Genomic DNA, 23,140 nt, shown 5'->3' with positions numbered 1-23,140 from the left:
GGTACAGTGCATGTTTTGGCTGACAGTCACAGACACCTTGTGGGGGAACCAGCGGCATGAAAACATCAACTATGAATCATCAACCACAAGATAAAAACGCCAGTCGCAGCTCCCTTTGCATTCCTTCCTATTGTGTTTCAACTTTTCTTCACTCCCTCTATCTGTTCCACTTTCCCCTTATCCCTTTGCTCATCTGGCTGGTCTAGTTGTTGCAAGCTCAAAGAAAGCCTTGATGTGTTCAGACATTTGTGACAGCGGGAGAGGAGCAGAATCGTGATTCTGCCGTTGCCCTGTGATCGCAGTCTTAAATTGTGGCTCTCTGTGTGATTAAATGGATGATGACAAAGCATTTCATCTCAGCTCAGTGGGTCAGAGTCCCTGTCTGTGATGAGCGGAGTGGGTAACAGCAGTGGGAGCCTTGACGTAATGACAGATCGTCCTGTGATTTGTGCACCGTCACACAAAGAAAGGCACAAGTGAGAGTGGCAGTAATAATGTTCAGAAGCAGGAGCTCCATCTAAATATCTGACAACTCACACCACCGTTTGAAGTCCCAATCACTACACTGTTACTGACACACAATGGCAATAACAGCAGTTTTAATATTGAACATTCTTACAATCAAAGTCTTAAAAAATTACATAAAGATATCAAACAAACTAATCATAAACACAGAATTTGCATATGTCTATTCTCCTTATCCAGTTATTTAAACAGACTCATATAAGTTGGATTAAATCATGTCTGTAAAGGATTTTTTTACACAAATATCATTGAAATCATTTAAGCATGTGGATGATACAAAATATCTGCAGTTATTTCTGTAATGCCCAGTGAGAATGAACCAGGTTTCAGTCACCTCTGGTGTCAAGGTCACGTCAAACGTCAGAGTCTGGAGCTGGTGTAAACGTCTTCTCCTGTTGGAACATCACAGCAAGTATTACAAATTCAGGCAGAGATATATAGTTTCCAAGCTGCTTTATGTCATATAATAAAACGTAATATGCTGTATTTGTCTGACACTTGACAGCAATCATGTTACATTACTAAAAGCTGTTAAAACTGCCTGTCAGACTGCAGCTAAGTTGTCAAATTAAAGTAAAAGAAAACATACATTTCTAGACTTTATGGCCATCTTGTGCCAAACTTTTTCAGCTATAATATATACTTATTTCTGAGTATTTATTATACACACTAATTTATACGGATTCAGGTCCAGATATGAAATGCTTCAATAACTGAGCGCGCGCACACGCACACACGCACACACACACACACACACACACACACACACTTTACTGCCTACACCTCCACTCTGAAAGGGGCCTGCTATTGTCTGACATTGTTCAATACATTATTTCAGACCTTTCCTGACTAATTTTCACACATTCAGAGCATGCACTTATTCATGTTTCCAGCAGTGATCATTGTGTAACAGTATGTCATGTGTCTCCATGGCTACCTGTGACGTCGACATCTTCCACATCTGAACTGTATGCTGGGCTCTCAAAAACCTCCTGAAACAGCCACAGGTAGAAAAACTTAAAGTAGCTTAAAGGAGTATATTCAAGTCCATTTCATTTAATTTTTTGTAAGGTATGGTAATACAGTCATATTTTAATGAATTCAGACTTTGGCAAAACAGCGTTCTCCTGTCATGCATCGTGGTCATGGAATAATCTTCAAAAAACTCTTAAACTAGAAACATTCATATCCATTAATGATTTAAGAGTATCATAAAGAATGCAGTGAAAGAGGAATGTCTCTGTTTCTCTTGAGAGACCACTATCCTTAATTAGGTGCAAATCTGTTTTATTGTTTTTATTGTTTATTTTCTATTTGTGTGTCATGTATTTGTGTATCATGTATCTGGCTTTTGATTTTGTATGGCTGCTACCTTGGCCAGGTCTCCCTTGTAAAAGAGATTTCTCATCTCAATGGGACTTCCTGGTTAAATAAAGGTAAAATAAAAATAAATCACATCACATTACCACACGCGTCATATAAATGTTGACTGTGAAGAAATGTGAAGAATGAATCAAATCAGTTAAGAGATATGAAACACATTTGGTGTGAAGTTAAATCGGTGATGAATGTGAAACCGACAGAGGATTATCAATGTGCTCCAAAAAGCCAATAAGAGTAATTCATTAGAACGCAGGTTAAATGAGCATGAACATACATAAAAGAGACATTTTAAACTGTTATGTTCACAGTCCCCCATCCATCCCATCTCTCATCTAGTGAGTAAACAAAGTGCCAAAGTAAGAGAATGAAAAGAAATAAAAGTGTGAACCAGGACTGTGGAGTCATGGCTGTTTGTTTTGTCCGTATCGTCCTTGTTACCTTGTAAGGCTGAAAGCAAATTACAGCTAAAATGAAAGCTGACTGAATGTAGCCTGTCTGGGCTTAATGTGCCACTGATCGTAAAACTGAGCAAACGCTCCTCCCACTGCTAGCCTCAGTCCATATTAGCCATAAGAGAGGATGAATGGTAGTGTCTCGTTTCTGTGGTCAGAAATATTATTTCTTTTATTCGAATTTCAGAGAAGTTTAGATTTTGAGGAAGATACTCTTGAGCTTATATAGTGACTTTGCTGTTCAAAATATTGCTGCTCTAGAAACAGTTGTTACATTTAAGATGAATTATAAATAAAAAATGCTTTTAAGAAATAAAATATTCTTTAATGTTGAAAAACAACCAGTAAGAGCCTTAATAAAGTACTATACCAAGAGGTATTGTTGATCAGAGTAGTCATAGTTTTATCAATTAAATACCAACAATACCCATCCCTGGTCATGAATGTCTGTCGTGTGTTTGTGTTGCTACTAACCGCTTCTGAATTCAGCGTTGTTTCACTTTCCACTGTGTTTGATGCATTTGGATTTCTGGAAATCAGACACACATTTGATTCAGTTCTAACATGACACTGCACATTATACAGTAAAATAGAAAGAGTCTAAAGCTCTATATCGAAAAGACAATTATTCATCTTATTTGCTTTTTTATTCTTGCAAACATGTCAATTCCTAAATTTAACACCTCAGACATTACATTCCCGACAGCATCTTTTCTCTTGTGGCTCCATCTCACCTGAAAGTCTGCAGGTTGAGCATGGACGGCATGCTGGGAAAGTTGTTCCGTAGCCTCTCCAACAGGTTGGACTTCTTCCTGGCAGCATAGACCAGAGCAACTAGCAAAGCCACAATCACTAGCGTCACGCCAATCGCTATTCCGACTGAGATGGAGAGACATGGACACGGGAGGGGGCAAGAGGCAGTTTATCAAATAAGAGACAAATGACTTTGAATGTCACGTCATATTTCTGGCCATAAAAACAAATCTACTGTACTCGAGGATGCAACCACGTTGTAAATGTTTGTCTGGCAGTATTCTCCCTTCCAGCCTGGAGGACATCTGTGAAACACAAAACAAACATTAGAGTTGTGACATTTCAAAACACTGCGTTCATTCACAGCACTTGTTGACTGAGTACAGCATCTGAGCATCAGTTTTTATCATTTTTATTGTTCCCACAGTTTAGGAGGTTACATTTCCTCTCTTTGTTTGCAGCAGAATGAACATTTCTGGACACTTTTGAATTATTAAAATAAGAAGGTTTGGAGGATTGTGTAGTCTTAGTCATTTCTGGTTCATTTTCAGTTACTGGTTGACTAAAATAATGACAAAATTCCTTACTTGCAGAGAGCCTTGTTGTCATCAAAGTAACAGGTGGCTCCATTTTGACACAGACATGGTGGTGGCATGGTGGGCGGTGGATCAAACCCTGAAACAATTTATGTAAACATTCATAACATTGAAAGGAACATTACTGTCTCTGGTCAGAAAGATTTTTATAGTTTGACGTCAGTAGGGCTGTAATATAATTTTAGGTATATTACAGATTTATGATGGGAGAAAACGATGCAAGTTGTATCGAAAATAGTTAAAATTACGGTCATAGATACATTTCCTTAACTTCAAGCTATGATGCTCCATGTTTTTATGAAACACACGGAGGAAAATGAATAACTGGTTTTTCTTACCAGCATCACATTCAGTGCTGCTGCCGTGGACGAAGCTGGTGCCCTCAGGGCAGGCGCAGGTGTAACCCTCCGGTCGGAGCAAACACAGGTGGCTGCAGGTTCCCTTACATGGATTTTTCACTGCAGAAACAAGAACAGGCCTTTTGATCCTCTCTTATCAACCATTACTGTGGTTGCTGCTCTTTATTTGTTTCTTGTAGTTAAATTTTTCTTTGATGCAGATTATTGCTATATCCAGACACAAAAAGGACAAGGCCTTCTGTGCACTGAAGCACTGGATATTCATAATATCGAATGGAATGCCAACATTACATATGAATAACAAGAAAATAGCAGTGAAAGAGACAATTATTAAATCGCCACAAGCACATTATAGTATGTGTTAATGTGTTTGAATATGAGGGCGAGTGTGCAGCTCACTGGTGATGGAGTTGTATCTCTGCTGCTGGTACACAGAGACCTGGCTCAGCCACGGCCCGGCAGTCAGCAGCTTGGTCTTGGCTCCGCGGCCAAACTTGTCCTGTCGGAAGACCTCGCCTTTCTCCTGAGTGCTCCAATAAACATGGTCCTCGAACACACTCACACTGAAGGGGTTTCTCACATCTAGGCAACACAGTGTGAACAATTTAACTGAGCCCCAATGATGGGAACAGATACTGAATGGATGCATGATGAGGGAGCTTGAGGACGGCTGAATCACACATAGAGATACACTCATCTTGATTAAACATGTGCCCAATCATTTCATTTACAGGCTCAGGTTTCTGTAACAACTGTCCTCTCTAATCCTCACCTATGTAGACGGCAGTTCTACGGTTGTCTCCTGAAGGCAGAACAGACTCTATGCGGCTTACTTTAGAGTCAGACCAGTAGATTCTGTCACTGTTGGTGAAGTCGATTGACAGACCGGTGGGCCAACCCAGGCCATCGGCCACTAGGACTTTCCTCTCCTGACCATCCAGCCAAGAGCACTCGATCTTTGCTGCGTCCCCACGGTCTGCCCAGTACAACATCCTGCAGATACATCGACCGTTAAATCAGGTATAAAATGTATAAATTGAATAAACATTAAGTGAAGCAAAACTACATAAACTGCCTGATATTCAGTGAGTGTGTTTGCTAATTTACTGTCTAACAAGTGTCGTAGCCCTGTCTGTCTCACCCTAGTCGTGGGTTGACAGCCACAGCAGACGGGTGTCCCAGCTCGGTCTTAACTAGGTGCTTTCTGTAGCGTCCATCCAACATGGCCACCTCTAACCTCTTCACCCTGGAGTCTGCCCAGTAAAGGTTCCTAGAAGAATACAGAACTATTCACAAAATATGCTCTGACACATGAAAACGTGCTATCAAGAGGCTGTATACTTGTTTCTGAAAATAAAATTCTTCACCAATCCCCATCTCTCATACTTATACAGCACTTATAAATTAATAATAAACTAGTAAAACTATAAAGTAATACTGAGGGAAGTGAAGAAATGTCAGCGCTAACACACCTGCCCACCCAGTCCACAGCAATGCCTTCTGGTCTGGTGATGTACTTGATACCGAGGTCGACAGCAGCACCGATGTTGTTACTGCCATCATCCACTGAAGGTATATATGCTCTCTTAATGGCACCCGGGACAGAGTCCTTACTAGCTACGGTGAAGTACACCATACCTGACAAAATACAAGGAAATCATCAACATTATTTGACTAAAGGTTTGACCTTTTCACAGTAAGTGGTATAAATCTGCATGAGACCTACTGGATCCGGTATTGTTGTGGTCCCAGTCGTAGTCCAGAGCCATAATGTGCTCCTCTTCTTGGAGGGAGTCGTGGTAGGTGTCTGTCTGCAGGTTGAACCTCCGGATACGAATGTTCTCTGGGAGAAGCAGCAAGGGAGTCGCTCCTGTGGAAGACACAGACATTTATACATTTATAATTCTTTCTCATAACTACAACTACTGCTACACAATGAGAAAACAGTGTTGCAGAAACATTATTCTATTTATTTAATACACAACCTGCATTTTGCAGCAGCCTACAAAGGAGCCACTTATTATAATTATACTTTGTACAGATTAAAACAGTGAGGCCTCCACAGTGAAGAGGTTAAGCAGATCGTCTTTCAACAACAACAGACACAAGAATTTCTTTTATGTCACAACTGCATTCATGTTGGTTGAAATCTATAGTAGGAAAATGAAAAGAGGATCCTAACTAGATTTACTGTCACATCATTAATAAGTTATAAGATACAGATCAGTTCTATCTGCCTCTATATCTCCTTTTTCCTCTTTATTATATTTAAGGGAGACCAACTAAATTCATTTCAGTAAGCCATCAAGTCAACTTGACTTGTTGACCACATCTATGTGTTTGCTCTGGTTAAACAATGGCTCATAATAAGGTTATTCTCACCCTCAGCCTCGCACATGTTGCCGCTGCCCACTTTCCGGTAGCCGGGGACACACTCACAGTCGTAGCCGCCCTTTTTGTTCTTACAGGCCTGAGGGCAGGTGCCGTATACCTCACATTCATTAATGTCTGGGAGAATGAGAGGACGCTGTGAGAAAGTACACTCTTGTTTGCAGATTTGGTGAGTGTGGTTTTTAACTGGAAATATGATATTTTAGTAAATATTCATTCATTCATGTTGTCTTTTGTGTGTGAGTTAATTAAAATGGAGCACTCTGAGCGGCCCTCCATCTGTCTGTGTGTGTGTGTGTGTGTGTGTGTGTGTGTGTGTGTGCGTGTCCGTACCCTGGCAGGTGTAGGTGCTGTCTGGGTCCACTCTGTATCCGGGTCTGCAGGAGCAGATGAAACCGGTGCCGTTCAGGTTGGTGCACTCATGCTGGCACAGCTTCTCCTCACAGTTGCGGTCGTGGCCAAAATCTGGGACCAGACAACACAGAGCACGCTCTCTGACACATTTAAAACAGCCTTTATCTCTCATTTTATGAGCTGTACCTTCATGACATCCATTGATAAATCAGCCAACAGGACATTTCAGAGCTTCACACTTTGGCCTAGGTTAGAGAAAATATCTATAAACATGACATCCGCATCCATCCATCATCATTTTGAGAAAATTATCTCAAAATGCAATCTTTAGATATCTTTTTAGGGAATGTTTTTTTTTCATAATTATAAGATTCCTATCTCATAATTGTGGGATCCATACTTCATGATTACAACATCTTTTCTCATAATTATAAGTCACTTGGGTACTTGGGTAACCTGGACAAGCAGCAGAAAATGAAGTGGATAGATAAGTCATAATCACAGAAGATCATTATGAGTAAACATCATTGAAATTATGCAACACATATAATTTTTTTATTTTTGGTGAATGCAATCTGTTTCTGTGGCCTTGATCTGCTATTATCTGTGTACATAATGTACTATCGTTAAGTTTTCAATGCTGAACCAAAACATTTAAAATCTTGCAATCTTAAAAGATTTGAAAGTGCATTAGGGGATAACTGTAAGGTCACATTTTGTCATAGTTCACAGTGCTCGTTTCGAACAACATTTAATTACTGACTCTAAACTGACACCAATAGAGGATATTGAAAGTCAGTGCATGAGTGTTTTGTTTTGCTACTCACTGCAGCCTAACTCGTCAGTGTGGTCCCCACAGTTGTCATTGTGGTCACAAACGTATGGCAGGGCCACGCAGAGTCCGTTGGTGCATTTAAACTCTTCCAGTGTGCAGGGGGCCAGCGTGGGCTCTCGGCCTGAGAAGGACACAGGAATGAGTCATCAACACAAGCATGCAGGGAATAGTAGAGTGGGTATGCAACCCATCTATAGAAGCATGTCCACCTCCACTGAACTAAAACTGAACAGCTTATTCTACAGTGTCACTCCTCACTCCCAAACTGTCTGAATACCGAACAAAAAAAGAATAACTAAAGTGTGTGTAAATGAGTGGACTGCCCACACTTGCAGATAAAAATAACCCCAAGCATCCCACACAGTCAACTAAGGACTCACTTGTTTGTCTTTACTTTCTCCTCCCTAACAACTAATGGACTCAGAGGATCTATCCAATGTCCACCACCTATTTAATCTCCTCTCAAAATAATTTGCTGTGATTGATATTTAAGCTGATTGTGTAACAATTCCCTAAAACAGAGCATTTCCTTATCCCTTGTATGCTTCAGGCTTTGTGTCCTGTGCAGACACACTGATGTCATTCTGGGATTTCCCATTTCACTGGCCTTAAAGAGGAAGGTACAGGAGGCATTAGTATTATTCAAAATAATCCTTGGTGGTCACAAAAACTGATGATCAGTGGTGCATCTGCTGAACCTGAAGTTCAGAAATCTAAGAAATTACTATGTTTAAAAAGACAAAACCTAATTAATTTATTGCAAATAGAGACAAAGTGGCTCTAAGTTTATCTCTGCATGTGTGTATTTGCATTTCTGCTTGTTTCTGTGTGTTTACACTTCCATACCTCACTCAAACTTACTTGTGGTCAAGCTGGTATTTATTTGCACCTGTTAACCTTCAATAATAATTGTTGTTCTCATTTGGAACCTTAAACCTTCCATCCAGTGTTTAGTTTGTACACTGCAACATTTCTACTCATAACAGCCATGATGAACTATGCAGATTGTGGTTGTGTGAGTCATACAGAGTTCTTCCTTCTCGTCGCTGCCGTCTCCACAGTCGTCCTTCTGGTTGCACAGCCGGCCGGAGTCAATACAGTAGCCGTTTGCACAGCGGAACTTGGACGGCATCTCACAGGCGACGTTCACTGCACAAACACACACAAACACACACAAATCTGTGTTCAGACTAATCTGCAAGTATATGTTATTAAAAACACACTGCTGTTATTGATGTTAGCTTATCAGGTCTTTAAGTGTTAAGTTCTCTCTACATCATTGACTTAATTATGAGATAGATTTAAGGGGCTGATTTCGTCCAGAATCTTTGATCACTTAATAGTATTTGATGAAGAGAAAATGAGTTTGTATTTACCAGTTTATGTATGAGACAAATTACTAAAATGAAAATCCTCTAAATATTTTTTGATTCCTCATATTTAGCTCCGGCCGGGCCCAGCCCAAATGGACGACGTGGGTCCGACCTCCTGTGGGCCCAACACCCGCAGAGGGAGTCGTAGGGGTCGGGTGCTATGTGGCACGGGTGGCGGTCGAGGCGGAGTGCCCCGACGACCTGGGCCTCGGAGACAGCCTCTGGCTGTAGGGACATGGAATGTCACCTCGCTGGGGGGGAAGGAGCCGGAGCTTGTGCGGGAGGTTGAGAGGTACCGGCTAGATGTAGTTGGGCTCACCTCCACTCACAGCTTGGGCTCTGGAACCCAGCTCCTCGAGAGGGGCTGGACTCTCCATTTCTCTGGTGTTGCCCGCGGTGTGCGGCGGCGGGCTGGTGTGGGCTTGCTTATAGACCCACAGCTCAGCCGCCATGTGTTGGAGTTTACCCCGGTGAACGAGAGGGTTGCGTCCCTGCGCCTTCGGGTCGGGGACAGGTCTCTCACTGTGGTTTCGGCCTATGGGTCAAACAGCAGTGCAGTGTACCCGGCCTTCTTGGAGTCCCTGGGAGGGGTGCTGGATGGTGCGCCGACTGGGGACTCCATTGTTCTACTGGGGGACTTCAACGCCCACGTGGGCAGCGACAGTGAGACCTGGAGGGGCGTGATTGGGAGGAATGGCCTCCCCGATCTGAACCCGAGTGGTGTTCTGTTGTTGGACTTCTGTGCTAGTCACAGATTGTCCATAACGAACATATCTGACCTCCGTCCGTGTGTTCTGGACACTCGGGTGAAGAGAGGGGCTGAGCTGTCCACTGATCACCATCTGGTGGTGAGTTGGATCCGCTGGCAGGGGAGGAAGCCGGAGAGACTCGGCAGGCCTAAGCATATCGTGAGGGTCTGTTGGGAACGTCTGGCGGAACCCGCTGTCGCTGCGGTTTTCAACTCCCACCTCCGGGAGAGCTTCTCACAGATCCTGGGGGAGGCTGGAGATATTGAGTCAGAGTGGACCATGTTCTCCACCTCCATTGTCGGCGCGGCCACTCGGAGCTGTGGCCGTAAGGTCTCTGGTGCCTGTCGTGGCGGCAATCCCCGAACCCGGTGGTGGACACTGGAAGTAAGGGATGCTGTCAAGCTGAAGAAGGAGTCCTACCGGGCCTTGTTGGCTCGTGGAATTCCTGAGGCAGCTGACAGGTACCGGCAGGCCAAGCGTGCTGCAGCCCGGGCGGTTGTGGAGGCAAAAACTCGGGCCTGGGAGGAGTTCGGGGAGGCCATGGAGGAGGACTACCGGTCGGCCTCGAGGAAATTCTGGCAAACCGTCCGGCGCCTCAGGAGGGGGAAGCAGTACCCCACACCAACACTGTTTACAGTGAGGGTGGGGAGCTGTTGACCTCGACTGGGGATGTCGTCGGGCGGTGGAAGGAATACTTCGAGGATCTCCTCAATCCCACCGCCAGGTCTTCCATTGAGGAGGCAGAGGCTGGGGATTCAGAAGTGGACTCGTTCATCACCCAAGCCGAAGTCGCCGAGGTGGTCAGAAAGCTCCTCGGTGGCAAGGCACCAGGGGTGGATGAGATCCGCCCTGAATATCTCAAGTCTCTGGACGTACAGGGACTGTCTTGGTTGACACGTCTCTGTAACGTCACCTGGCGGTCGGGGACAGTGCCTCTGGAATGGCAGACCGGGGTGGTGGTCCCTCTTTTTAAGAAGGGGGACCGGAGGATGTGTTCCAACTATAGGGGGATCACACTCCTCAGCCTCCCCGGGAAAGTTTATTCCAGGGTACTGGAGAGGAGGATACGGCCGATAGTCGAACCTCGGATTCAGGAGGAACAATGCGGGTTCCATCCCGGTCGCGGAACACTGGACCAGCTCCACACTCTCCATCGGGCGCTCGAGGGTTTATGGGAGTTTGCTCAACCTGTCCACATGTGCTTTGTGGACTTGGAGAAGGCATTGGACCGTGTCCCTCGTGGCATCTTGTGGGGGGTGCTTCGGGAGTATGGGGTCCGGGGCCCTTGGCAAAGGGCTGTCCGGTCCCTGTACGACCGGAGTAGGAGTCTGGTTCGCATTGCCGGCAGTAAGTCAGACCTGTTCCCGGTGCATGTTGGACTCCGGCAGGGCTGCCCTTTGTCACCGGTTCTGTTCATTATTTTTATGGACAGAATTTCTAGGCGCAGCCAGGGGCCGGAGGGGGTCCGGTTTGGGGACCGTATGATAGCATCTCTGCTTTTTGTGGATGATGTTGTCATGTTGGCTTCGTCGGGCCGAGACCTCCAGTGTGCACTGGGGCGGTTTGCAGCCGAGTGCGAAACGGCTGGGATGAGAATCAGCACCTCCAAGTCCGAGGCAATGGTTCTCGACCGGAAAAAGGTGGTTTGCCATATCCGGGTCGGTGGAGAGTCCTTGCCTCAAGTGGAGGAGTTCAAGTATCTGGGGGTCTTGTTCACGAGTGGGGGAAGGATGGAGCGTGAGATCGACAGGCGGATCGGTGCAGCGTCTGCAGCAATGCGGTCGCTGTATCGGTCCGTCGTGGTGAAGAGGGAGCTGAGCCAAAAGGCAAAGCTCTCGATTTACCGGTCGATCTATGTTCCTACCCACACCTATGGTCATGAACTTTGGGTCATGACCGAAAGAACAAGATCTCGGATACAAGCGGCCAAAATTAGTTTCCTCCGCAGGGTGGCCGGACTCACCCTTAGAGATAGGGTGAGGAGTTCGAGCCGCTGCTCCTCCACATCGAGAGGAGCCAGCTGAGGTGGCTCGGGCATCTGTTTCAGATGCCTCCTGGACGCCTCCCTGGGGAGGTTTTCCGGGCATGTCCCACCGGAAGGAGGCCCCGGGGAAGACCCAGGACACGCTGGAGGGACTACGTCTCTCGGCTGGCTTGGGAACGCCTCGGGGTCCCACCGGATGAGCTGGAGGAGGTGTCTGGGGCCCGGGAAGTTTGGGCATCTCTGCTAAAACTGCTGCCCCCGCGACCCGACCCCAGATAAGCGGTTGAAAATGGATGGATGGATATTTAGCTCATTACTAAGGGTTGGTTGGAATTGTAATGTGATTTAAGGAATGAAAGATTATGTTGATAACACAGGGAAATAAACAGTCAACAAACTTTTTACAGTTTTTTGCACAACACACAAACAAAATGTTTCTCACAGCATAAACTGAGCTGTTCATCAGAGCGGTCGCCACAGTCATCAGTGCCATCACACACCCAGCCCTGGCTTACACACAGATGGTTCCCACACTGGAACTGGTGCTGAGGGCACCAACGGCCTCCTGGGTAACGAGTAGCTGTTGGGGTGGGGAAAGTAGTTAATCTCTGATATCACTGTTTGTACATTTTTACTGTAAGAAGATCTGTTGATTATCACTTTTCATGATTTTGCAGCTCTGTCAGTCTCCATTCTGCATCAAGCACACGAAGTCCAGAACAACAACAACAGTGGCAACGTTTTATGTCTTTAATAGATAGTGGAGGATAAATAGATGATGGGACATGAAGGGGACATATGGTGGACAGCTTAAACCCTAGACCACTAGTGCACCCCACTAGTCTACAGTTTAACCATACCATATGTAGACCAAATGTTTGGACGTGGAACAAAAGCAACCATCCCAAACTGTCAGTTGTAAACATCCATTAGATCTTGATGAGCTTGTTAAGCCACTTTGTAGTTCCATTATCGTACTGTGGTACACTGTAGTTGTACTGGTACATTATGCAATTATACAATGCTATCGCCAACTATAATAGACATTGTGTGTGTTTAAGTAAGTGATTTATATGACTGCGTTAAACTGCTTCTTGAAGTGCTTGTGCTGTTTGTCCCACTGTAATATATTTTACACATTCTCATACAAGGACATACAGATACCTAATGCACATATTCGAGATACAAGTGTACTAAAATGCTGTAAGGGCCAAGCAGTTTGCCATTAGTTTTCTGTTGTTTACTTACGACAGCTGGTCTCATCTGACAGGTCCTGACAATCAGGACGGCCATCACACTGCAGAGCAGCGGGGATACAGTGACCCGAGACACACTGGAAAGAACCTTCATGACACGTGTGCAACTCTGGAAGACAGCCAGGATGGTAACGTGTGTGTGCTGTTTATGACAGATAGAATATTTCAAAGCAGTGAGTTTGTGTGCAGCAGCTGCTCACCACAGTCCCGCTCGTCTGAGTTGTCCCCGCAGTCGTTGTCATGGTCACACACCCGATTTCCAGGGATGCACTGTGCATCGTCGCATCGAAACTCACTTTCAGAGCAAGGCCTTGGCTCTATAGTTCACAATCACGACAAGGGAGAGACATACACGTCTTCAGTATGAATCAGAATGAGGCTTTTCTGTTCACACACTCACCCTACACAGGCTCAATTATACAAAACGTCAGTTTTTTTCCCCCAAGATGATTTAAATCTACAGTGTGAGCAAGTATGAGTAAAATGGCATGGTGAGATCAGAAGGAATATTATATTACTAAATGTTTTTGGAAACTGAGATTGAATCATAATCCAAATTACAAGGCTAAACTGAACTAAACAAGTAGAGAAATACATTTTGTGGACATGCAACTCTCGTTGGTTTGAGATAGATCGAGCTGAAAAATATGAAGTACACTCACGGCAGTTCCTTTCATCTGAACCATCGCCACAGTCATTGTTGCCATCACACTGCCAGCGGATGGGAACACAGCGGTGGTTGTCACAGCGGAAAGCTCCCAGAGGGTCACAGGTCACGTCCTCTGTTCAAAGACAAAGTCAAAAATGGATATATGAAGATGATTCAACATGTGGTTAATCAGTGATCTCGTGTTTAGAACCCCAGATATATTCAAATACATACAATTTACTGTGCATCGTGCAAAGAGGCATGCTCAGACAAGCAATTTAATCAACTTGTACTACTTGTTCTACCGGACGTTGACTCAAACTTTCCTGCCTATTGAAGTAAATGTCAAAAATACCGTGTTAATAGTATGTAACCGGTATGCAAAAGTCCCTCTGCTATTTCAAGTTTTCTATTTCCAACTGCAGTTCAGAGCACTAACAGAAAAATGTACATCTCTGTTCATGCTAAAGAAACTCTGAAAGCATTTCAAAAGACAGATACAGCAATTTACAGTGTTTTACTGCCAAATCTGGTTGTTGGCCTTGTTGTTCTCAATTAGTGTTGTCTTTCTTACAGCCCTGCCCTCACATCAAAACAAATCCGCTGACACACGAGCACTGACCGCAGCCTTGCTCGTCGCTGTTGTCGATGCAGTCATTGGTGCCGTCACAGCGCGCCCACTGAGGAATACAGCGGTAGTTTGTCTTGCAGGAGAACTCTGTGTTCTCGTCACACTTGTAGTCTGGACCCACTGGACAGAGAAAGAGAGGAATGAGAGACATGAGACATGGGAAAGAGGTGAGAGTAAGTCGCAGAAAATGACAAAGTATTATGAAAAAAGGTGAGAAAGACAAATACGGGTTAGGGTAAGACAGTGAGTAAGAGCAGAAGGAAGGGAGTACTGAATACTGTTTCTCACAATGTTAGAAAAACCCAATATCCCATCATTAATTCACTCAGATTCCTCTTGGGACATGGCTGATTCTACAAATCTGGAGTGTCACAGGTTTAATTCCTGCCACAGCCACTGAATTTGTCATCATACCTCTCTCCTGGTTCGCCAATGTGGATAAGATCATCAGTTTAGGTAGTATATTCTGGAATTTTCTTGCTTCTTCCTGACTTTGATCTCATAATGTCCAACTTACTGCAGGTTTCATACGGCTCATCAGATCCATCCCCACAGTCGTCCTGGGCGTCACATACATAGCTCGATGGCAGACAGTGCCCGTTGGCACATTGGAACTGTCCCGGTCTGCAGGTCTTCTGGGAGCAAGTCTCTGCGTCCTCGTCGCTGCCGTCTGAGCAGTCGTTTACTCCGTCGCAGTGCCAGGACACGGGGATGCACTTCTTGTTTTTACACTGGAACTGATTTTCCTGGCATCGGTGGTCACCTATGGGAACAGACTACAGTTTGACCACAGTCCAAACTCAGCCATCTGCCTGAACTCAGTCTGAAGTGTGAGGGCCTCTCCTGAGGTTAAGCCTGGCTGAGGCCTGAATTGTATTTTTCAGTAAAACAAAAGTGAAAATTACATAAAAACTATTTGGCCAGACTTAAAATAATCACGGTTAATAAACTCTGATTTCAGTTTCCTGTGTGATTTTCTACACTGTGGCAATTTATTACAGCAACTATGTTAATTGTAATACTGCAGAGAGCTGCATCCTCGTCTGAGCCGTCAGGGCAGTCTGAGTGGCCGTCACAGAGGAAGCCGGGGTAGGTGCAGTTGCCGTCCTGACACTGGAACTGGCCAATGGGGCAATGACGGGCCGGGCAGGTCTGAGGTTCATCTGAGCCGTCACCGCAATCTGACTGGCCGTCACACTTCCACCATATAGGGACACACCTGAGGACAACAGAGAGCACAAACAGGTTCATAGAATATAAATGTAAAATTTATATTTAAGATGACTCAGTGTGTGCATCATTAGTATTTTTTTTTAAAACTAAGTTAAGTCATATATTCACACACCTTTATGGACAATTATCCAACATATCAAAATCCCATTCCTTTTCATTATTTTTGAAAGACTTGGATAGAGAAGTGAGACCAGCTAGATGAATGGATCAGTGAAATGGGCACACAAGTGTTTTTACATCTCACTGACCTCTCATTGTCCCCGCAGCGGAACTGAGTGCTGGAGCAGTCAGCGACACACTGGATCTTGAAGCCCCCGGCGAGACCAATGAAGTGATCTGGACACTGGCAGGAAGCTTGCTGCCCACCAGGGCCGATCAGACACAAATGACTGCAGGTCAGATGATGGGAGGAACAGGGGTTTTCACCTGGGAAATAAGTCATTAAAAACAACATTTTGGTCAATTCTGAGCTGAGACCTTCTTTGCATGGCCCTCTCTCTCTCCCCCAACTTCCTATCTGCTTCTTCACTATACTGTCGAATGAAGGCAAAAATGCTAAAAAATAAAATAAATAATGAAATAAATGAATAAAAGCATCCTCAGATCAAATGTACGTACTACGAGGCTGTCTGTAGGGGTGGTAGACATGGATGTCATATGGTCGATGTGTGTTGTTGCCCATGACTGTGCGCTGTTCGCCAGTGTACTTGTGGGCCTTCTCCACTGTGTGCGTGTTCCAGTCCGTCCAGTAAATCCAGTCTTCAAAAAGGGAAACAGCAAAGACATGGGGGAGAGTTCCAGCAATGGCGCGGTGTCGGTTCTGGCCATCCATGTCTGCAAAGCTGAAGGTTGATACAGTGGAGAGTTAAGGCACAATGCAGGCATTTTACTGGTGGTAATGTACTGTGATTGTCTCTAAACTCACTCCAGGAAGTTAAGGTGGGAATCAGCAAAGAAGATCTTGTTGGTGGTGTAGTCTATGGTCAGAGCACTGGGCCACTCCAGCTTGGTTGTGATAATGGCAGTGACATTGGTTCCATCCATGCCAGCTCTGCCGATATATGCTGTGTCACCCCAGTCGGTCCAGTACAGCCATCTGGAATCAAAACAGGAACAGGAAGGAAGAACACAGGAGGGATGGGAAATATTCAAATTTAAGATTAAAGACTCAATCGTAGTGAACATTTACCATTATAAATCTCAAATAGTAAACAGCTAATAATACCTAATATTATATTTCTAGACACATTTTATTTCCTTTCATATTCCTCCGCCTAACTGGACCAGTGTAGACAGCACATGATTACATAGCCCATTTAAATAATTATTATTAGATATTGTGTAGATATTGAGTGTGCGTGTCAGTACCCATATTTCGGGTTGACAGCCACAGCACGAGGCTTGCTGATAATATAAATGGCATTTCCATTTGTGAACTCTCCTGACAGCAGCCTCTTCTGGTAACGGCCATCCAGCTCCATCACATGAACTGAGCCATAATAACCATCCACCCAGTACAACTTCCTGCAGCAGAAAAAAACATTTATTCACTGACACCCCTGCAAACATGTTTTGGCCAGTTAGACTAAATCAACCCTCATAAAAACAGTTTTTGGATATTGGTTAAAGGAGCAAAGTTCTCCTGCAAATTTTAAAATGCACACAAATCACACAATACATTTATGTGGAACTTCATTATCAAAGTTGTAATTAATTAATAAATTATTCATTAATGATGAAGCTTTAATAATAAAGGTCCTTCTCCTTCACACACCTGCCCACCCAGTCCAGTGCCAGGCCTTCTGCTCCTCTAATGTCATTATCCACCAACGTCTCCCTGTCAGTGCCGTCAAAACGCATCCTCTCAATCTTTCCTGCCCCTGCATCCAGCCAGTATAGCCTCTTCTCAGAGTGGTCAAAATCTAACGCCATCACATTGGACAGCCCCTGCAGGACTATACTCAAATGGGACCCGTCAGTGGTCAAATTGCGGATGTAGTAGCGATTACTGTACAACAGGTATGGAGCAATGCCACTGTTCTGACGACAGGTGCGTCCATCTGCTTCACGGATGTACCCCGGAGCACATTTGCAGTGGTACGAGCCAACAGTGTTCTCGCAGATCTGGCTACAGACAGCAGGTGTGCTGAAACACTCGTTGAGGTCCTCACAGGCTTTGCCATCTGGCATGAGTCGGTAGCCGGGGTTGCAGGAGCAATAGTAACCAGTGAGGGTGTCGGTACAAATCTGAGCACACTTGTGGACTGATGGGTTGCGGCACTCATTGACTCCTAAACACAACAAGGAAAGAAGACGAAGTGGAGAAAAGGTAACAAAACAAGGTGACACAGATATACACTACTCACAAAGAGTTAGGGATATTCGACTTTCAGGTGAAATATATGGAAAATGTAAAAAGTGAATGCTACAGTGATATTATATCATGAAAGTAGGGCATTTAAGTAGAAGCATGCAATGGTAATTTTATTCATCTTAAACAACTTATTGAAAGAAAATCTAACAGTGGTAGGTATACCACAACAAAAAATTTTCGGTGCCTCAATAAATTGGGATGTGGCCAAAGGACGTCCACTCCTCTCCTTTCTGTGACTCTTCCAGTCACTCTGTATCACTGTTACAACTTCCTTATGACACTCTGAGCTCAGTGAACACCTCTGTCTGAGGACTTCCTGTTTGAAGCCTCGCAATGGCGAGGTGCTGCTGATCAACTGTTAGGTGTCGTCTTGGTCTCATGATGTCAGAATGTGAACAGCATGATGAGGAGGACTGTTTAAATACCAATTCTAACTGAAGCAGGAAATGTATTGGTCGATTCATGGATCAAACCTGTTGTGAATTTTGCTGTTAAGCTTCTTGTTAGAGAACAGCAACTTGTGCAAAAAGTACTGAAACACTGAACAGTTGGACATGTGCATTCAAAGGTTTAGAGAAGGTCACATTAAGTTCACCTGGAAAGTTTAGAATGCATTTTAGGTTCATCCTGAAATTTCACCTGAAAGCCGAATATCCCTAACTTTTTGTGAGTAGTGTATGTTTGAGAGACCCCAATGCGATTTTAATCAGTGAAAAAAAAATTATTCATATTCATCTCACAAAAATGTAAAACATTTGCTGGATACAACCTCTTAAACTTGAGCAATTATTGCGCTTCGCTATTTTTTGTCATAGTATCATTAACACTGTTGTTGGACAGTTGTGAAACAAAACCAAAAAATTTAAGAAGCTGGAAATTTACTTTATTAAATTTAGATACTTTAACAATTAAAATTATTTTAATCAATAATCTGATATAATTTAATACAACAGACAATGAAAATAATCATTAATTGCTGTCCTTAAGTACTAAAAAATTTGTATTTTCATATAATTTGAGAGCTGAGAATGTCGACATTTGTACTAGTACTTAAACATGTTTTTTTTTCTAAACATTAGAGGTAATATTTTGTTCTGTATCCTGCCCGAGGGGGGATGCCCATTTTCCACTAAATTCACATTAATATTGTCACACAATGTCACATTTTTATTTCTCTTACCACAGCCATTTTCATCGCTGTTGTCCTGGCAGTCCTTCTGTCCGTTGCACACCTTACTGTTGTCGATACACTCGCCTGACTTGCACATGTACTGCTGGGGAGCACAGGTGAGCTGTGGCGTGATGCACAAGCTGTCTGCCTCATCTGAGCCATCCATACAGTCACTCTCCCCGTCGCATGTGAAGGAGGCGGAGATGCAGGCTCCGTTACCGCAGGTGAACTGGTTGCTGCTGCATGTGTCATAGATACAATCCAACTCATCACTGCCGTCCCCACAGTCGTTCACACGGTCACAGCTGCGGAGGAGGAATAATTCATCAGACTATTTAGTGACAGGAGAATTATTTTCCGGACTGGTAACCAAATGTCTACTTTTATTCTCTCCCACACACATTTCCTACTTACTGGTAGGGCAGGAAAATGCAAAGTCCGTTGGAACAGGCAAACTCATTCATATGGCAGGTGCGGTTTGGGCAGTTCTGGAGCTCATCGGCCGCGTTGGCGCAGTCTTTCTCCCCATCACAGACAAAGCTTAAGGGTACACAACGAGGGTGGCCGGGGTACCAGGTTGGGCAGGTGAACTGGTTGGAACTGCAGTTACGTTGGCCTGCAGGAGACAAAGAGAGGATGACAAGGGTCAACCGAACATGAACATGTGCAATACAGTATCACACATTTAGCTGTAGAGCTCAAACACTAAACAATACACAGATATGATACCAGTATGACCCTCGCTGGGTAAAACTACAACGTAATAAATAAAGTGTTACTCACCGCACTGCAGCTCAGGAGCCTCGTCACTGTTGTCCCAGCAGTCGTTGTTGCCATCACATACCATTGACTGAGGGATGCAGTTTCCATTCGTACAAGTGAACTGGCTGGGACTGCATGTTCTGATTACATCCTCTGCACGGGGACAAAGAAGAAGTATTTTGTAATAAAGAGGCATTAAAGGAATACCTTGCCTATTTTCAACTAGCTTTGTATCTTAATGTTTTAATTGTCCACCTGCATCTCAAATTGTGAGTTATGATATATAAAAAGCTGTTTAAAAGTGTGTTATCCCAAAGCAATAGTTTGGCTCACTAAACAAATAAAAGAAAAAAACACACTGGAAACAATATAGTCATATCAAGATTTGTAGTATTGTATTTGTTGTTTAAGTTGCACCTGTCTAAAAAGCCAAAAAGTCAAATCTAAATGCAGAGAACTCACCACAGGAAGGAGGTTCATCTGTCCCATCACTGCAGTCGCGGATGGAGTCACACACCCAATAATCAGGGATACATTTCCCTTCATCGCAGCGGAACTGGTCCGGAGAGCATGTACGACCCGCTGTAGTACAGTTTCAACAAATCCACAATTGCACAGATTTGGAAATATAACAATGTAGCGTTTTAGTGAATCTATTCAGCAGGTAAAACATTAACTTGGAAAGTACAGTTGTTCCAAATGTGTCGCTCTCTCTTTCTTACGCTCTCTCATTTAGCAGACAAAAAAACTTACCGCAGAAGAGAGGATTCTCATCACTGTTGTCTCCACAGTTGTTGTAGCCATCACAGAGGTTTTCAGGGTAGATGCAGATGTTGGTCTGGTCACACTTGACCTGGCCCGCAGGACATGTTCTGTCAGCTGAAGAGGTCACAGAAGGCAAAGATGAAAACATTATCCAGGATCGAAAACACAGGACCAGCAGTAGTCCTGTGAGACTGGACACATGCCTCAGAAACACAGAATCATATCTGGAAGGTGGATATTACAACAGTGATGTTCATCTTTATTTTACCTTTGATTGATTAAGCATCTGTTTTGTTTGATTACTCTGTCATTTGTATTTTTTTGTATTATAACAGAGTAAAAAACAGTAACGGAGGGAGAGAAGTTACACATGTGGTGAACAAGTAGCGTTAGAGGAACAATAATCAATCCATCAGTTAACTTATCAGTCCCTAAATCAACCTAATCATCACTCACGGCAGTTGATTTCGTCAGAGGTGGCGTTGTCTCTGCAGTCATTGTGGCCGTCACAGACGAAGGCTGCACTGATGCAGCGTCCGTTGCTGCAGGTGAACTCAGTAGCTGGGTTACATGTGGGGAAGGGGCAGCTTCGCTCATCACTGTTGTCACCGCAGTCGTCTGTGTAGTCGCAGGTGGAGCTGAGCGGCACGCAGCGCTTGTTGTCACAGGTAAAATCTATGGCTGAGCAGGTGTGGAAGGCTGGACAGGAGGAACAACACAGCGCTGATTTACTTTCCTGCTGTGATATTTATGTTTTAGACTTTCTGCTAATTTGTTAGCAAAAAAGTAACCCACAGTTTAACTAACGGGCCAATATTACAAAACCACAGGTAACCAACGGTAAAAGCCAATAACAAAATGTGTGTCCCTTTTTCATGTTGGCATTTCATAGCCCATTTTAAACTTAATGGAGGGTTAAAATGCCAAAACTCATCAGGGTTTATGAACATTTTTACGCCTGATTACTTTTTTGGTCTGCTGCCTGTCCACTCAAAATGATCACCATCCTCTGTCTAGAGTAAGATTAAGCCTCATCTCTCACCACACACTCTCTCCAGCTCATCGGAGTTATCATGGCAGTCGTTGTAACCGTCACACTTCCAGCGCGCCAAGATGCAGTTGCCATTGAGACATGTGAACTGCTCTGACTGACAGCGATTCCCTGTGTCTTGGATGCAGTCTTTGCCGTTGTTGGCCAAGTACCACTTCCCCTGATGAGGGCACTGGCACTCAGGGCCCAATGGACCTGCAGGAGAGATTATGCAAGGTGAGGGAATTTAAGAATAGAGAGGTATTGAAGGAAACACAGAGATAATCTGTCTATTTAATTAATTGCTCCATGTGTCTCTGTGTTCACACTCTAATTGTTGTAAGGTCTAAGCAAATTCTAACTTCAAGTTAGAAAAACAAAACACTTACTCTTACTGTGTCTATCATGGTTTAAGACATTTTATAAAAGATGTATATTGTATTATCATATTGAAAGGCCACATACACACTTACAGGCACCAAAATGATGGATTAAATCATCAAAAGCCACATTTGCCATTTTTGAAGCCTGTATAATTACTGTGTAGCTTGAATGGTTTATTAGCTTTGGGCGGACAAGGAAGAGTCTGTTCTTACCGGAGACACAGATATGACTGCAGCCTCCATTGAACTGCTGACAGGAGCTAGAGCAGCTCTGCTGCTTAGATGTAGCATAAACATGGATGTTGTTTGGTCGGTACTGCAGGTCCTGGGCTAGCACAACAAAGCCAGACCCATCATCCTTCCTTATTCTAAAGACGCCTTTGTTATCCCTGTCGGTCCAGTAGATGTCCTGTTGGAAGACTGTTAGGGCGTATGGTTTCTGGACCCCCTGCAAGATCACTTGTCGGTTCTCACCAGTCAGAGTAGCACGCTCAATCTTATCTCTGTGGGAAGTGGGGGAGGAGTAGATGAGTTGTCAAAAGCATGTGAATAACATGGGATCTGCTGCAATACAATGCATATAAAAAAAAAACTGAACATACAATGAGGCATCAGCCCAGTAGAGCATTCTTTCCTCATAATCCAGAGTCAGGCCATTGGGCGTTACTAGGCTGCTGTTAATGATGGCAGTGCGGAAGTTTCCAGCCAGGGTGGTCCTCTCAATTTTAGCTGGACTTACCAAGTCAGTCCAGTAGAGGTAACTAGGTAGAGAGAGCAGAGTGAGAAGGGAGAAGAGCTCATGGATATACCCTGATGATCACCCCAAAGTGAAGACAGCAATCATCACATCTATATCCAATCTGTAGACATCTGGTAGTAAAGCAACGGTCTGGTACCCCTACTTACCCATAGCAGGGGTCAACAACGATGCCTCTGGGACGGTTTGCACGGGCAATGATTGAGCGGTTCATGCCATCCAACCCCATGGACTGGACATTGCGGGTATGGTAGTCAGTGATATAGAGACGTTTGTTGACCCAATCATACGCCAATCCCTCTGGGTAATCCAAATCTAAGCAGTGTGACAGAGCAGAGAGGATATTGAATACAGACAGCCAAAACAACGATAAGA

General features: G+C 44.1%; 1 protein-coding gene and 1 long non-coding RNA gene across 2 annotated transcripts in view; both read right to left on the bottom strand.

The window, feature by feature from the left end:
• Positions 1–544: 544 nt before the first annotated feature.
• LOC139219600 (uncharacterized) lies at positions 545–2,887 on the bottom strand. The gene is made up of 3 exons (XR_011585729.1): positions 2,835–2,887; positions 1,463–1,517; positions 545–917 (listed from the first exon to the last, which is right to left on the bottom strand). It is a non-coding gene; the product is annotated as an uncharacterized lncRNA (long non-coding RNA).
• Positions 2,888–3,069: 182 nt separating this feature from the next.
• LOC139219599 (low-density lipoprotein receptor-related protein 2-like) overlaps positions 3,070–23,140 on the bottom strand; it is a 41,376-nt gene continuing 21,305 nt past the window's right edge. The window contains exons 41-75 of the mRNA XM_070851519.1: positions 22,915–23,080; positions 22,611–22,769; positions 22,222–22,511; positions 21,638–21,841; positions 21,052–21,294; positions 20,584–20,709; positions 20,293–20,412; positions 19,852–19,983; positions 19,483–19,684; positions 19,078–19,373; positions 17,298–17,814; positions 16,892–17,047; positions 16,449–16,619; positions 16,142–16,365; positions 15,772–15,949; positions 15,313–15,509; positions 14,808–15,053; positions 14,282–14,410; positions 13,673–13,792; positions 13,211–13,327; positions 13,003–13,119; positions 12,197–12,334; positions 8,675–8,797; positions 7,641–7,769; positions 6,793–6,924; positions 6,451–6,576; positions 5,795–5,938; positions 5,541–5,706; positions 5,210–5,338; positions 4,841–5,061; positions 4,468–4,650; positions 4,048–4,167; positions 3,701–3,788; positions 3,354–3,418; positions 3,070–3,239 (exon numbers count right to left, since the gene is read on the bottom strand). Coding sequence (XP_070707620.1) covers positions 3,091–3,239; positions 3,354–3,418; positions 3,701–3,788; positions 4,048–4,167; positions 4,468–4,650; positions 4,841–5,061; positions 5,210–5,338; positions 5,541–5,706; positions 5,795–5,938; positions 6,451–6,576; positions 6,793–6,924; positions 7,641–7,769; positions 8,675–8,797; positions 12,197–12,334; positions 13,003–13,119; positions 13,211–13,327; positions 13,673–13,792; positions 14,282–14,410; positions 14,808–15,053; positions 15,313–15,509; positions 15,772–15,949; positions 16,142–16,365; positions 16,449–16,619; positions 16,892–17,047; positions 17,298–17,814; positions 19,078–19,373; positions 19,483–19,684; positions 19,852–19,983; positions 20,293–20,412; positions 20,584–20,709; positions 21,052–21,294; positions 21,638–21,841; positions 22,222–22,511; positions 22,611–22,769; positions 22,915–23,080 — 6,023 coding nt within the window. The 3' untranslated portion in view covers positions 3,070–3,090. The remainder of the gene's footprint in view (positions 3,240–3,353; positions 3,419–3,700; positions 3,789–4,047; positions 4,168–4,467; positions 4,651–4,840; positions 5,062–5,209; positions 5,339–5,540; positions 5,707–5,794; positions 5,939–6,450; positions 6,577–6,792; positions 6,925–7,640; positions 7,770–8,674; positions 8,798–12,196; positions 12,335–13,002; positions 13,120–13,210; positions 13,328–13,672; positions 13,793–14,281; positions 14,411–14,807; positions 15,054–15,312; positions 15,510–15,771; positions 15,950–16,141; positions 16,366–16,448; positions 16,620–16,891; positions 17,048–17,297; positions 17,815–19,077; positions 19,374–19,482; positions 19,685–19,851; positions 19,984–20,292; positions 20,413–20,583; positions 20,710–21,051; positions 21,295–21,637; positions 21,842–22,221; positions 22,512–22,610; positions 22,770–22,914; positions 23,081–23,140) is intronic.

Source organism: Pempheris klunzingeri, chromosome 20 (genome assembly GCF_042242105.1).
Source record: "Pempheris klunzingeri isolate RE-2024b chromosome 20, fPemKlu1.hap1, whole genome shotgun sequence".
Taxonomy (NCBI): Eukaryota; Metazoa; Chordata; class Actinopteri; order Acropomatiformes; family Pempheridae; genus Pempheris; species Pempheris klunzingeri.
The sequence above is the reverse complement of the archived record's forward strand: the minus strand, read 5'-3'. Positions and strand labels throughout refer to the sequence as shown.